The sequence below is a fragment of the Centrocercus urophasianus genome, unplaced genomic scaffold (assembly GCF_019232065.1).
Source record: "Centrocercus urophasianus isolate 14NV4802_14NV808 unplaced genomic scaffold, USGS_Curo_1.0 seq_14, whole genome shotgun sequence".
NCBI classification, from domain to species: Eukaryota; Metazoa; Chordata; class Aves; order Galliformes; family Phasianidae; genus Centrocercus; species Centrocercus urophasianus.
The window spans coordinates 15,060,096-15,074,189 of record NW_024884586.1 but is presented as its reverse complement, the minus strand read 5'-3'; the positions used below and the strand labels follow the sequence as shown (position 1 = coordinate 15,074,189).

The following is a 14,094-nucleotide window of genomic DNA, read 5'->3' as shown; positions in this document are numbered from 1 at the left end:
AAAAAAAAAAAAAAAAAAAATCAGAGCCATGAATGTTGAGTCTGATGAGAATTATTTCCTTGCTGAGGGGATAATGAGGAATGGCCAGGTTCATCTAGGGAGATAACAGAGAACAGTGATTTTTCTTTTCTGTTTAGCTGAGGTTATGTTCTTGACAAATTGCACTCACACACACCATCTCTCTCAGCTGGTAGTTATTTACAAAACAGTTATTACAGGGGAAGGTTATTTATTCCAGCATGCACTACAGCCTAAGTGAACTGGACTCTATAGCAGTTGTGAGATCCATGTTTATAGGCACCAGCTTCATCTGCTGTAGGAAATGACTGTGGGGTTTGACTTAAGCTAATTCAGAAAGCTGCAGGCCCAGCCAAAGGGCTTTTTGACCCCTTCTTTGGATTGGAGAGCTCTTACTGCTTTTGCTTGTCACTAATGCCTTAATGCTAAAGCCCCAGCTTCTTGCAATCCACAGGAGTTTTGTAGCTTGGAGAACCACTATTTACATCTGTGTCTTTTCCTGAGAGTTTTAAGAATGAAACAAGTTGCTTCAGCAATTGCACGTGCCTCTTATGCATGCTGCAATGTTATGACCAAAATATGCAGTCAGATAGCAAATCTGAGAAGGTGTTTTGTAGGAAGCTGGGTTTGAGATGAGAAGGAAGAAGAAAGTAACCTGCTGTGGCCCAGCAAGGTCTCCTCGCAGACATCTTTTCTCATCCAACCCAAAGGTTAGAGATGCCCCAGGAGATGAAGAACAGCCAGTTCTGTTCCCTGTAGCAGATGCCCTGAGTCCTTGGATGTTGGAAACTGAAGTGATCCTGGCTCTACTCAGCAGTTAGCACATTAGTGTTGATGGGTTCCTGACTCATGCAGCCAGAAGGTGATTTGTATTGGTAAGCTGAAGGTGAGGATGTGATGGACTCATGGAGTCTTTCCAGGTGCCTGGGTGGGTGAGCGTCACTGCTGGAAATAGATTTCTGGTGCAAATTCTCCTTTTCACAAGTTCCTAAAAACAATTTCTGTAAATATCTGCTAATGTTTACTTGACATTTACAGTCACGCATGACAGTATGATCCTATTCTGGAATGTTAACTGGAAACAAGCACGAAAATGGGCATGAGCACCGCTGATGTGAGTGCAGTTTTTAATTTAGGCTGATTTTCATGGTCATCATCTTTCATATAATGACCCGCTTCTGCTGAGAATTAGTGGTGCTGCAGGAGTTTTGCTGTTTTGAGGTGCTGTGATTTTTGTTGTTGTTGTTCTCTGTTCAAAAGCACTATACTAGAGTCTCTGTGTCTACTGTCTGACACTTCCTATAAAAAGCTGCCTCCAGTTGCCTCTAACTTAATCTAAACTTTTTGATTTAGGCTAAAATACTCCCACAGTATGTTTACCTCTGGCTTTTTTTTATAATACTGAAGTTTTTAAATTTCATCTGAATCTACTAAGCTTTTTCCAAGAACATAGCTAAAATTAAGTGTATTTTTTGTTTTCTCCATGTCAAAAAAAAAAAAGAAAAAAAAATCTGACACTGCCTTTTGTCAAATGTGGTACGTGGTGCTGTGGAGCACAGTGGAGCTGGGATTTGGGCAGAATGTGTGCCTTCTGCCTTTCCTCTGAAAAGCTGTCCAGGAACAAGACTGAAAGAGCTGTGGTTCTCACTGGCCTAGTAATGACTGATCTTTGACTCTCACACCTAAATACACAGCAGGTTTCACGTGCTCTGGACAGGGTTACAGCCAGCTCTGAGCGTACTATTCTTATAATGGCCATTTCCTCCTGTAGACGGTCCAACCTTCCTCAGGCCTGGGTGTTGTAGGGGAGCAGGTGAAAAAAGCTGTCCCTGGGGAAGCAGCAGAAGACCTGGGATATAAGATTTTATGGAAAAAGCTTGGTCTGAAGGCTGGGGAGTGTACTGCATTGAATGGGGGCTTTTTTCCCCTCTTATGGCTTGGGTTGTGCAGTGCTCTGAGTTATGTGATATGAGGAGTTTACCCTTTCAACAATTTGTGGCTCCCCTTTCATAAGTAAGAAACATTTCTGTTGAGACTTTCCTTGTTCAGCATTACCTAATGGATTTTTTTCCTTAATAACTGTCATTTGCCCTGTGCCTTGCTATTCTCAAATGAAAATGAAAAATGTCAGTTGCCAGCTGTGAACAGCATTCATTATTCATTTGCTAAAGGAATCTCAGGCCCATTCATCCAATTTCCTCTGAATGTCTCATCAATAAACCTTTACCTTGCTGCTTCTATAAATCATTTTCATCCCTTTGCTTTGCAAGGTATGTGCTTGAGGTCTTGCACAAGCATCTCACGAGTCATGGGTCACATCAGGTGGTGGTGTTTTTACTCCTTGGTCAGCTGGTAAAACTTCATTAAGAGGAAATCATTGGGCTGAACATACATACGGATGACGAAAGCATTGTACTGAAGAAAGCAGAGGAGAAGTTGGGCAAAAGTTTCAGCCATCCTTGCCTTTCTCTTCACGACCCCAGTGCGAAATTTGTGTGGCTGATGTTGTAGCAGCCTTCTTGGCTGAAGGCGCAGTTCTTCCATGGAAGGTTGAGTGCTACTGCCATGTCCCTGCTGCAGTAGATACTCTTGGTAGTGGATGCTGTTGTGGTACATAGGTACTGATGTCAGGGTGAGGCAGGGCTGGCAGCCACAGAGGCCAAGATCTTATTAAACTTCAATCAGAGCTGAAATACGTTCTTCTTGTGCTGGGTAGCAGAGGTTAATGGAGCCCTCTCATAGATGGTTTTATGGCACTCTTTTGGGATGCACATAAAAGGACTGAGACTTTTGGAGCAATTTAACTAAATATTTGCTTGGGCTGTGTAAGGAGCAGCTTGAGTTTCCAGGCAGGTCAGACATAAATGGATGTTCATTTATCTCTCCTCACCTCTAGGAGCTGGGGTGACCGGTCACTGTGGTGCCTGTAGCACCATCCCCTGAGCCCAGGGAAGGAAGATGTTTGGCAGTGGGTGAGCCAAGCAAGGAGGGGTCTGGAAGCAATCAGCCTGTTGCTGCCAGGCTTACTGTTATTTCATCTTCATTCTTGGTCAGCAAGTTCCCATTCCAGCTATACTGCTTTTTGCTTCAGTTTGTGTTTTTGCTGCCCTGCTCCTCTCTGCCAATAGAGTTGATCCTTGCCTGCCCCCCATCCCCACTGACTGTGAATTTTGGTTTGGTAGCCAGAATCCTAATTTCATTCTGGAGTGCCTACAAAAGCCTGGTGGAACGTTAGCAATTCCCAGACCTGGCTGGCCCTGAGTTTTGTGATGTGCAGTGAGAATGGAAACAAGTTCTAGTTGTGCTTCCAAGAACAGGCACGTTTGGTAAGGGCCGAATGTTTTCCTTCCCTCATCTGTGCCTTTCTTTACTAATCAGCTGTATAAAATTGAGAAGCAGCAGAGCTGTTATGCTGAAGAACCTGGCCCACACTTTGGTCCAAAATTTAAATTCAGCCTTTTCTGTGGTTCAGTGAGGTTCAGCCAGCTTTGGGTGTTTTCTGTTTTTATTTCAGCTTTCCATTTTCCAAGCATCTCACAAACTGGGGAGCCCATCTCACCTCACACTGGGGTGCCTCACTTACCTCTAAGGGTCTGTGGACCCTTTGGGGATAAAATCCAAATAAATAGCTACTGGTTGGTGTGCAGGTGTGAGTCTATGACTGAGACAGTGTGGAAATGCTTTGGAAGAAGGAGACCACTTCTACAGGTATCAAATTCAGGGCCAAAAGGAATCTGTAAGTCTTTCCAAACTGTCTGCAGGTCCTTGTCTGCCTTATCTCCCTTCCTGAGCAAACATTTGTTGGTGATGGCTAGGTTTAGAGTGGCAGGGTAGATTTTGCTACAGGTGCATACTTCTTGGAGGAGATTGCAAGTAGGGTGTAGCACAAATCCACAGACATTCCAGTTGGACTTTGCATATAGCCTGGAATACTGGGGATGTGGGTTAATTGACATGATGGTGAAGGATTGATGGTTGGAGTAGGGGATCCTAGTGGTCTTTCCCAACCATTATGATTCTACAATTGATAGCCTTCATCATTCTAAGCACTGAGCTATCTCTGTGGGATCACCTGGGTCTGGCTGCCCAGAGCCACGCACTGTTGACTGTCACTTCCCTCCACTGCCACTTGAAAAGCTATCCTTCCTGCCCCCGACAAGGCAGAGTAGCATGTCCCCAGGGTGCTTTTGTCACTGCCATCAGTGTAGGTGTTCCAACACTAAAGATAAGAGAGCCTGGTCAATGAGAATACACGGACTCATGAAGGAGAGGCAAGATCCCCAACTCCAGTATCTAGCATATACCTTCATCTCCTTTCACCATCAGAGGTGAAGCAGCTGGCATGCAACCCAGCAGTTTCATACGCTCCCAGCAAGGGCAATGGCTGTGCATTCTCTTGCTCCAGTTCTTTTCCTGTGCTGCATTCTGGTAGCCAGTAGGAGAGCTGCAATGGCAGCAGAACCATTTCTGTGCTTTCCAAATCTGCTGTCAGCTCTTTCCTGCTCTTCAGATGGGTGTGTCTCACAGAGAAGGATTTGGGGCATAAACTGTGCCTTTTTGCTCCAGCCACAGCTTCCATTCAGAGTTGATGGAATAGATTTATTTCTGTAAAAGCCAGTTTTGTTAGTGTCCTTTAAATATCATGAGAGAGGAGCAAGCAGTGCGTGGTGCACTCTTGGAGCTGATGCTGAGCTCTGTGTATGTAGCCAAGGGGTGTGCAAATTCATCTACTCAGGGAATAAAGCGCTGTACTCACATGCAAGGCTCTGGTCTGTGTGATAGGTGGGTATACACATGGGGACTGCTCAGCTTCATGCAGGCTCCAGGGACCTGCAGGCAGGCTGGGCGCAAGGAGCTGTGCTTGTCCTTATCTGGAGTGGGAATGGAGGTGTTCCACTCAGTTCCCACCAGCAGCAAGGGCACTGCAGTTGTTATAGTGGTAACTCCTCATGTGGACTTCCACCTCTTGCATTTAGGAGAGGGATGATGCTTAGTGTTCCACCTGTGACCCAGTGTGGAGGTTTGGTTATTTGCTCACTGCTAATAAAATCAGTGATTCTAGAGCCAGACACAAAATTCTGCATCTTTTCTCCATCTTTGAATCCATCTTTCTATCTGTAGACCTCAGAGTGCTTGCTCCCTTACAGGAATAAACCTCAAGATTCCTTCCTACTAATGAAGGATTAAAAAGGAGCAGCTGGGCTTCTTTATTCATATCTAACCCCAAATGTGAATATTTTTTTAAATGATAGCCTTGTGCTTCTTGGGCTGCAGCAGCAGGCAGGAGGCTGCAACAGCCAACCTGGAAAAGCAGCAGAACAGTTTCACCATGTATGGAGAAAGATACCAGGACTGTAGCATTACTGCTGTTGATGGGGTCCTGAAGATTTGCAGTCTGAATGGTATTGCAGCTCCTTCTCAGTAAGAGATGCAGCTGGTGCTGCCAGTGCTAGGACTGAACTTCAGGGCTGCTACTGAAGCATCAAACCATATGCTGCCAACAGAGTGCACTGGGGAAACAGCCATGTGCCAGCAGTGTTTGTGGGTTGTGCTGACCATGTGGGTGTCTTGCAGCCTTATGGGGTGCTTTGCTGTTTCCCCTTGTGGGGATCTGCCTTTGCTCAGAGGAATCCCAGCAGATGCTGTGTGAAGGAGACATTGCTTTGAGCTGAGCCCAATGCTGCTGTGCACACTGGAGACGCCCTGCTCTCCCCTGCCATGTGGATGTGCCAAGCTGAATTGACTTCAAATTAAATTTCATGGTTCTGTTTGTATACGGAGAAGACTTTACATCCTCATCTTTCCAAAACAGCCAGTTAGGAACAATCCAGATACGTGCTGTGAACCCACAGTGTGGCTAGAAGCCTGTTCCTTGTGGGGAGGGATCAATGGACATACTGGGATCATTGCAGGGTCACCTGGCCACCACAGTGTCCAAGCACACAGTGTGCTATGGGTTCTCCCACCTGAGGTCCCATAAAAATATGTGCTGGCACCAAAAAGACATTTCCCTTTGTGCAGGGATCCAGAAATAAACTATGGCAGAGCATCTCAATGCTGGGAACACACAAGCCTGGCTCTCCCATGCTGCCTGCTGGCGCCACTGGTGGGTGACTCAGGCATGGCAGTGCTGGTGGCACTGCAGATAGATGGGGCGCTGGGAGAAGACAGCAAGCTTCCTTCCACCACAATGAGAGTGAGGGAGGAGCCAGGAGTAGCAGAGGAGGCACTGAGCAGTTCTGTCAGGCTTGTAAGGGTGTAGCAATGCTTGCATTACCATCTTGTCATGGAGATCTTCATAACATGTAACTCAAGGTCTCGTTAGATTTGATTAGAAACAGACACCCCGATCTTTGCATTGAAGCTTTGAGGCCATCTCCAGTTACAGGAAGTCTGGACATATCCATATGCAGATGTATGCAATTTGTTTCACTTCAGCATTTAGCATGACTGGTTTGAGGTCAGGGATCCTGTTCCCAGGGAATGGCAGTTGCTCCTCTGGATGTGGAGCAAAGGGAGATGCATGCCATCCCTGTGGGCCACCTCCTGCCCTTCTTCTGCCTGTGGACAGCCAGTGGCTGAGCACTAGAGGTGAGAAATAGCGGGGAGCCACCAAGGGTTGGCATCAGGGCGCGTGTTGCTGCTGCAGGGGTCTTGGGAGCACTGGAGGCAGCCAGCACGAAGGCATGGATGGAAATGCACCCAGCTTCATGACCTACTAAATTAAAAAAAGAAATGAAGGTAACAGTAATAGTATGAGAGAGAATGACTTCAAGTTGTGCCAGGGGAAGTTGAGGTTGGATGTTAAGAAAACCTTTTCAGAAAGAGAAGTGAGGCATTGGAACAGGCTGCTCAGGGAGGTGGTGGAGTCACCTGGAGGTGCTCAAGAACCATGTAGGTGTGTCACTGAGGAATCTTGTTAGTGGGCACAGTTGCGATGGGTTGACTGTTGGACTTGGTGATCTTAGTGGTCTTCTCAGGCCTTAATGATTTTGTGATTCTATGAATTAATAAGTATCATTGGTATAGCATGTGACTGATATACTCAGTGCCCAGCATGATGAATCCTCCTAAGAACCATACCAAAGCACAGAGGATGACAGACAACATGAAGCTTGTTTGAGCACCTCGAGAGTCTGAGAGAGCAGCAATGAAAATCCATTAGAATGGTAGAGGCAAATAGCTCCTACACCTCCACCATCAGTGCCAGTCCTGGCCACTTTTCTGCACTAACTAGGCAATTTCTTTCTCAAAGTCCTTTCATGTCTTATCCTCCCACACTCAACTTTCTGCCTTTATGCCCAAGAGCATTAGCCCCATTTCATCCCAAACAGCAGAACTACACATAAGTGATGAATTAGGCTGAACAAAGTTATAACAGAAGATAAATGCTGAAAAAAAAATAGGGATTTCCAGACACTTTGGCAAAGATTTCTGGATAAATGACCTTGGAAGTGACACTGCAAAATTATCCCAAAGGAAAGCTCCTCATAGGGTGGAATTGTTTCCCAGAAAGGTTGTTGCTGGGCACATTTAAAAGCAAGCTAATACGAAATCTTAAAAAGAAAAACAAGCAAGGTGTTGTGTTCTTTCATTGGTAAGGAGGATTTGAGCAGAAAGCATTCCTGCAGCCTTTCTATGTAGGTTCTGCAGGAGATGAAGGTGAAGGCAGTGTTTCTCTATCCTGTACCAGACTGGGGCTTTCTGCAGGTGTCCTACATTAGCCCTCTGTGTAGTGCTGGGCGCTGCTTTGCCAGTGGCAGTGTGAGTCCTCACAGCAGGTTGTGGGGTTGCCTGGAGTGCAACCAGGATGTGGGGACATGTGGGGACATATGCTCATAGTGTAGTACCCCTTGTACCCTGTCCCAAACACAGACTCTAATTTTCCCTGTGTCTTCTCCCTGTCACCTTCTGTTCATTTCTATTAAAGGCTTTTCCCACTGTTGGAGCTGTCAGTCGAAACAGTTAATCAGCCATAAGATTTATACAAATTTTCTCCTCTTTCTCCCTCCAAACCAAACAGGTAAGGAGAGCAGCTTGGGAGAGGCTGACTTGCAGCCCAACGCTGACCCCTCGGGCATGGACAGCAGCTACCTCAGCGTGAAGGAGGCTGGAGTGAAAGTCCCTCAGGACAGGGCCAACACGGACCTCCCCAGCCCCATGGACAAGGCGGACTCGGAGAGCAACAAGGGCAAAAAACGGAGGAACCGTACCACCTTCACCAGCTACCAGCTTGAGGAGTTGGAAAAAGTCTTCCAGAAGACCCACTACCCAGATGTGTATGCCAGGGAGCAGCTAGCCATGAGGACAGACCTCACTGAGGCCCGAGTACAGGTAACAGCAATGCCTTGGGCTGGGATAGGGGTAGGTGAGCCTTGAGCCCCTTGTCTTTGAGCTGAAGGGGCAATGGGCTGGGTGAATCCCTCTGCCTCAGAGGGCCAGGAGAGATGAGTGGCTGTGATGCAGTCTCACAGCTGCCACCAGCAAGGTGTCAGCTCCCTGCTGCTAACCTGGGTGTCCAACCCAGCCAAACCCCAAAACAATAGAGTTTAAATTCTTCTCTTTCCCTTGAATCAATATTAACCCAAAGGCTTAGCAGAGCTTAGAAGCATAGGCAAAACAGAGAACCACTGCTCAGAGCGGATATCTATAACTCATGTTTTGATGGCCACGTAAGGCTGCTGGGAAGCTAGGACATCATTTTGTCATCTGGTTAACTCTGTGACTCCTGTATTCAGGTGTTCATTGCACCACCACTTCTACAACTCACATTAGCATCAGGAGTATCTGGAGTGGGAAGAAATCTGGTTATACCTCTCAAACCAGGAATCCTGCTTGCTTTCTGCTCTGAACCCTGCAAGCACTTGTCACAAACAAAGCAGCTAGGCCAGCATCCCTGTGCATATTAATTCTAGGTTCATTCCTAGCTGCAGGACTTTTTTCACCCACTTGTCCAGACCAATCTGCAGGGCTCCATGTTCTTCCCTACAGCTGTTTCTCCTCATATCAGCTGTGGCTGCATCTCAACAGAATGCGGAGAGGCTCCTGTCAGTTGTACGGGCTGGGGTGGGCACCTAGCAGCATCCCCATACTTGGCTTTCCTCCATATCCAGGCAGTGCTGTCCCTCCCCAGCAGCACCATTCAGAGCCCTGGCAGAAGGGATGGGGCAGGATGAGATGATGGGGATTTGTGCCTGGGGAGTGCAATGCCTCCTCTATCCCCCTTCAGAGCCAGCACTCCGATTGCTAGGACTGCTAAGGAGATCTTTTCAGTGGTGCCCCTGTGATGCGGCAGGGGCTTGAAAGTGAGAGGGAAATGTCAAACTTGGCTGTAGAGAAATCACTGCCTTGGAGAAGAAAAAAAAAGAAAAAAGAAAAAGCAAAGCAAGAAGTAATATATCTTGATCCCTTTTCCCCCATAAAACCCTGGGAGGCTGGTGGAAGGAGCGGAAAGACTGAGCTAAGCCTGCAGGAAATTAAACATGAAATGAAAACAAGCTCAAGTTATTCAGTTCTCTCATCCCAGGCTCCAATTTCCCATTCCAGGCCACTGATAAAATGGTGTCCAGTTTCAGCTCTCAGAGATGAATTCTGGCTCTGTTCTTGCAGGCTGGAAGGCAAAGGGCTGGTGACCATCTCTGGCAAGAGAGCACACAGCCTGGCCATCAGCATTGGGATAGGCCTGGAGACAAACAGCAGAGGCAGGAAGGGGTAGAGATGGGATAATGGCCACTGAAAGGGGAAGATAGGAGGGAGGGTAGCTTGCTTTAATCTTTCACTTGGCATTAGGACTGAAGCAACGGGCAGCCGTGGGGAACTCCCAGGCACTAAGTGGTGTTGTGGCTCCAGCAGCCCAGGGGGCAGCCACAGAGCAGCACCAGCTGGGCAGTGGGGAGAGCAATGCATTTCATTTCCGCTGTGCTGCCTCCATGGAGTGTCAGAGTGCGTGCATATGGAGTGAGGTACCAGCATATGGCCGCATGTTTATGGAGACACGAAACATTTTCTGTTCTGTAGATCTTTATAGGACTGATTGGATACACTGGGGCTTATCAAAGCACTATCTGCAGGAGTCAGATCCACGACACTTGCCCACAGTCCCTCCCTACTCGTTCACACCAGGGCACAGTGCAAAAGGAGCATTCTCGCAAGCACCCTCTCCCCACTCATAGACATAGCCCCAGCCACTGCGCCCCTCGGTGCAGCACCATCTCTCAGCTGAAGGTGACAGGTAATGAACAGAAAATGCACACTTGGTGTTTTTCAGTTTTATTTTCTAGATTTCTTCTTTTGGTACCTTCTGAATTCAAGGAAGCTAGGGGAAATCCTACAGGAAGATACCAAGCAGCCTGAAAATCATTTATTCTCAAGGAAAAATGATAGCTTTTAAAAGTGGAACAACTGTTTGGAGCAGTTGATTGCAAGAAGCAGTGGGGCACAGAGGGCAGGGAGCATCTCCATGCCCTGGGCCCCCAGCACCTTGCCTGCAGGTGCCCTTCAGCCTCACGGGGCCATGCAGATATTTTGCCCCAGCCTCCCAGCTTGCGCTTTGAGCCTGGTTTAAACCACTTTGCCTGGCCATTGCTGGCCCCTGCTGGGGTCAGTCCCTAGCAGGGCAGTGCAGGTGAGCATGCTTGCCAGGAGGGATCTGGCCACATGTGCTGGGCATATGTCAGCCCCAGTACCGTGCACAGCCCACGCCACGCTGCCTACCTGCAGGCACCCGCTGTGCACAGCAGGGCCCCGCCGCCCCGGGAAGAGCCAGGTCAGCACCGCTGGCTGTGAGCCTACAGATCAAAGCGGAACGATCCCAGCCAGCCCTGGGACTGGCTCGCAGCTGGGCTGGGGTGGCCGTGCCAAGATGAGGCAGAGGAAAAGCAGACGGATGGATGCCTGGGGCACCAGTGTGCTCCTGCAGGATGCTCTTCATGTGCAGCGCTCTCAGCTGGCGTGATATTAGGACTGTTCTGCTGAACTGCACCCTCTGGAAATCCTTGCGGGGTGGAAATTGCACTCATAGGCCATCCTCAGAAAGCACAAATCCTTGTGCTGGTTTCTTCCTAGACTAGTTTCTAGCTGAGCTGACACTGCAAATGCTCTTCTAGTCTGAAAGCTGCACCATGCTCATTGCCCGGCTCACTGAGCACAGGAGCAGCCCAGAGGGGCTCCTCTGTGCTATCACTGAAGTGAGATGCCAGTCCCCCAGCTCCAGTCACCGTGCAAAACTTGAAGCAGAAGCAAGAAGCTTCCTTCATGTGCTGGCGTGACCTGCACACCCCAGCCCCTGGTGATCGCATGCATCGCTCGGTGCCTTCAAAGCAGCTCGTGATTGATGTGTTTCCCTGACTCACAGGCTTCAAGAGGCTTTGAAGACACTGGGCCAGGCTCTGATCTTTCTTATGCTGATGCAAATCAGGAGCAATGCTGCTGACAACAGTGCAATAATCCACACTGATGTCAAGCCAGTAAAAATAAGAGCAGAAACAGAGTTTTGGTCTTTCCACTGCCTCAAAGGCATCTGAGCAGTGCTCTGAAGAGCTACAAGAGCTGCAAAGCAGAGGACATGCAACTCATAGAAGTGCACTTGTTTCCAGAAGCTAAGACAGAGAGGAGCACTGAAAACCTTCTTTATTCTTTTTCTTTTTTTTTTTTTGAAACAGTTAATGAAGACTGAGAGTTCAGTAGTAAATAGAAGTTCTCAGCCAACAGCATCTTCACAGCCAGGACTGAACCTGGGGAAAGCCCCAGTGCCGCAGGTCCCAGCCTGGCACAAGCACACACAGATGTGTTTGCTCCTTGTCTGAGCATGGGGGAGCTGGGTCATCCCAGGGCAGAGCTGGCTGCAGGGCAGAGGCCAAGGCTGGGCTCCTCCTCTAGACCAGGCTGCTCAAAGCTCCTGGCCCCATGGGCTTCCATGCCCTGTGCTCAACAGCCCCACACCCCTATCTCCCCACAGGTCTGGTTCCAGAACCGACGAGCCAAATGGCGCAAGCGGGAGCGGTTTGGCCAGATGCAGCAGGTCCGGACCCACTTCTCCACTGCCTATGAGCTGCCTCTGCTCACCCGTGCTGAGAACTATGCCCAGGTGAGCACATCTCCTGCCCAAATCCATCTGTCTGTTCATCACTGCCCTGCTCCTGGAGCCCCCGAAGCCATGCTTTGCTACTGGGGTTCATCCCCTGCCCTCGGGTTGGGATGCAGGAGCATGGGGTTGTGCCATTGAGCAGCAAAGGTACAGCAGTTGTTCAGGTGAGTGCCTTGTAGTGTTCCTTTGAGCCCCATTGGATCACAGCTACCACAGCAGCCACCAAGCCTTGTTGGGCCTCAGATCCACTGTGCACTGTGTTTTCCAAACATCCCATAAGGTCCAAGGTGTTGTCCTTCCCCACGCCCTGATGCATCTCTTTCCCCACAGATCCAGAACCCCTCCTGGATTGGCAACAACGGAGCAGCCTCCCCTGTGCCCGCTTGCGTCGTCCCCTGTGAGCCGGTGCCCTCCTGCATGTCCCCCCACGCGCATCCCCACGCGGCTGGCGGTGTCTCCGACTTCCTCGGTGTCTCCAGTGCCAGTGGCCACGTGGGCCAGACTCACGTGGGTGGCCTCTTTGGCACAGCCGGCATCGGCCCCGGCCTCAATGGCTACGAGCTGAACAGCGAGCCGGACCGCAAGAGCTCCAGCATCGCGGCCCTGCGGATGAAGGCGAAGGAGCACAGCGCCGCGATCTCCTGGGCGACATGACAGGGCTGCCGTCCAGCGCCTCGGCACACCGCGAGAGCCAGTGGGGAAGCTGGGAGACCTCCAGCTGGGATTCCAGCCAGCCCTTGCCTCCTCGGGGATGTGAACGCAGCACTTTGAGCTACCCTAGGTGTATAGAGGACGTGTGTGAACGTAAGTGGCGTGTGCCCAGCACGGACATGGGAGGTCCCAGCCTCCCGGCACTGGGTCAGGGCTGTGGGGCAGCGCTGCTGTCCCCTGCTCTGGGGGTGTCCTCTGCTATCGCCACTGCCTCCCCGGGGACTTGGATGCCTTTTCTCCCTGCTCCTTTTTCTGACACCAGATCTGCCTTTCCGGAGAGCAAGAGCCCACCAGCATCTCCAGCAGCTGCCCCGTCCCTCCACATGTACAGCTCTACCCTCCTCAGAACCCATCTGCCTTGCACAGGGGACAGGATGGGGACTCTGGCACCAGCAAAGAGACACTCTTCAGACTGCTCCTGCCTCATGGGAGCCATGGCTGAATGGGGTGAGGGGATACTCAAGGCCAGAAAGGTGGCAGTGCTATCCCACTTCCTTCCACCCAGTAGGAGCTGAAGTACGAAGCTTAGGGGCCTCTTGTGTAGGCACAGTGCCACCACGCTGCTGTCTTTGATGGCTCCCCAGCCATCCAGCTCGAGATGTGCATATGAAGTGATGGCACCTTGCAGAAGTCACATCCCCCTGAGCACTTAGAGTTTGCTCTGTTACAGTTGTGGCTGTTGCGTCGTAGCAAAATGTCTTCCCTGGCTTTTACAGGGCTAGGAGTCACTACCCTCTGCTCTCAAGTCCAACAGGGCCCCCGAAGAGGAACAGCTTGAGCAGAGCACTCAGCCAGGGCTGTGTGAGGGCATCCTCACATTGTCCCTAGCCTGCCCCATGTAGCTAAGTCTCTTCCCATCGCCTCTCATTCTCTGCTTCCCCAAAGCCACCTGCCAGCACCTGCCTACACCTCCTCCAGGGCAGGGGAGGGCTGGGGATCAAGGGTAGTGGCACTGCCCCATCTCTGGCCACTCCAGTTCACCCTCACCTAGCAGAGTGAAGGAAACACCAGAACTTGTTCTCTCTCCTAAAGTCCCACCAATGGTTTTCTCCCCATGTGCTCCCACTTGCACAACTCTGTTTAGTACAGTCTCCTCTCCAAGGCCAAAGCTCTCTCAAGCCATTCAGTGGCGTCATAGCACCAAGAATAATTTCAGAGTTTCCTTCTGCCCCACCGAAGGTCACCAGCAGTCATAGAACTCAGCTCACAGGCTGAGCTCCAGCTCAGTGAGCAAGAGAAGTACAGGGTTTTGCCCCATACAGCCATCGCATCGTGCTCCA

General features: G+C 49.8%; 1 protein-coding gene across 1 annotated transcript in view; it reads left to right on the top strand.

Annotated features, from left to right (window-relative positions):
• ALX4 (ALX homeobox 4) overlaps positions 1-12,757 on the top strand; it is a 23,885-nt gene extending 11,128 nt beyond the window's left edge. The window contains exons 2-4 of the mRNA XM_042814767.1: positions 8,042-8,352; positions 11,975-12,103; positions 12,434-12,757. Coding sequence (XP_042670701.1) covers positions 8,042-8,352; positions 11,975-12,103; positions 12,434-12,757 — 764 coding nt within the window. The remainder of the gene's footprint in view (positions 1-8,041; positions 8,353-11,974; positions 12,104-12,433) is intronic.
• Positions 12,758-14,094: the final 1,337 nt, after the last annotated feature.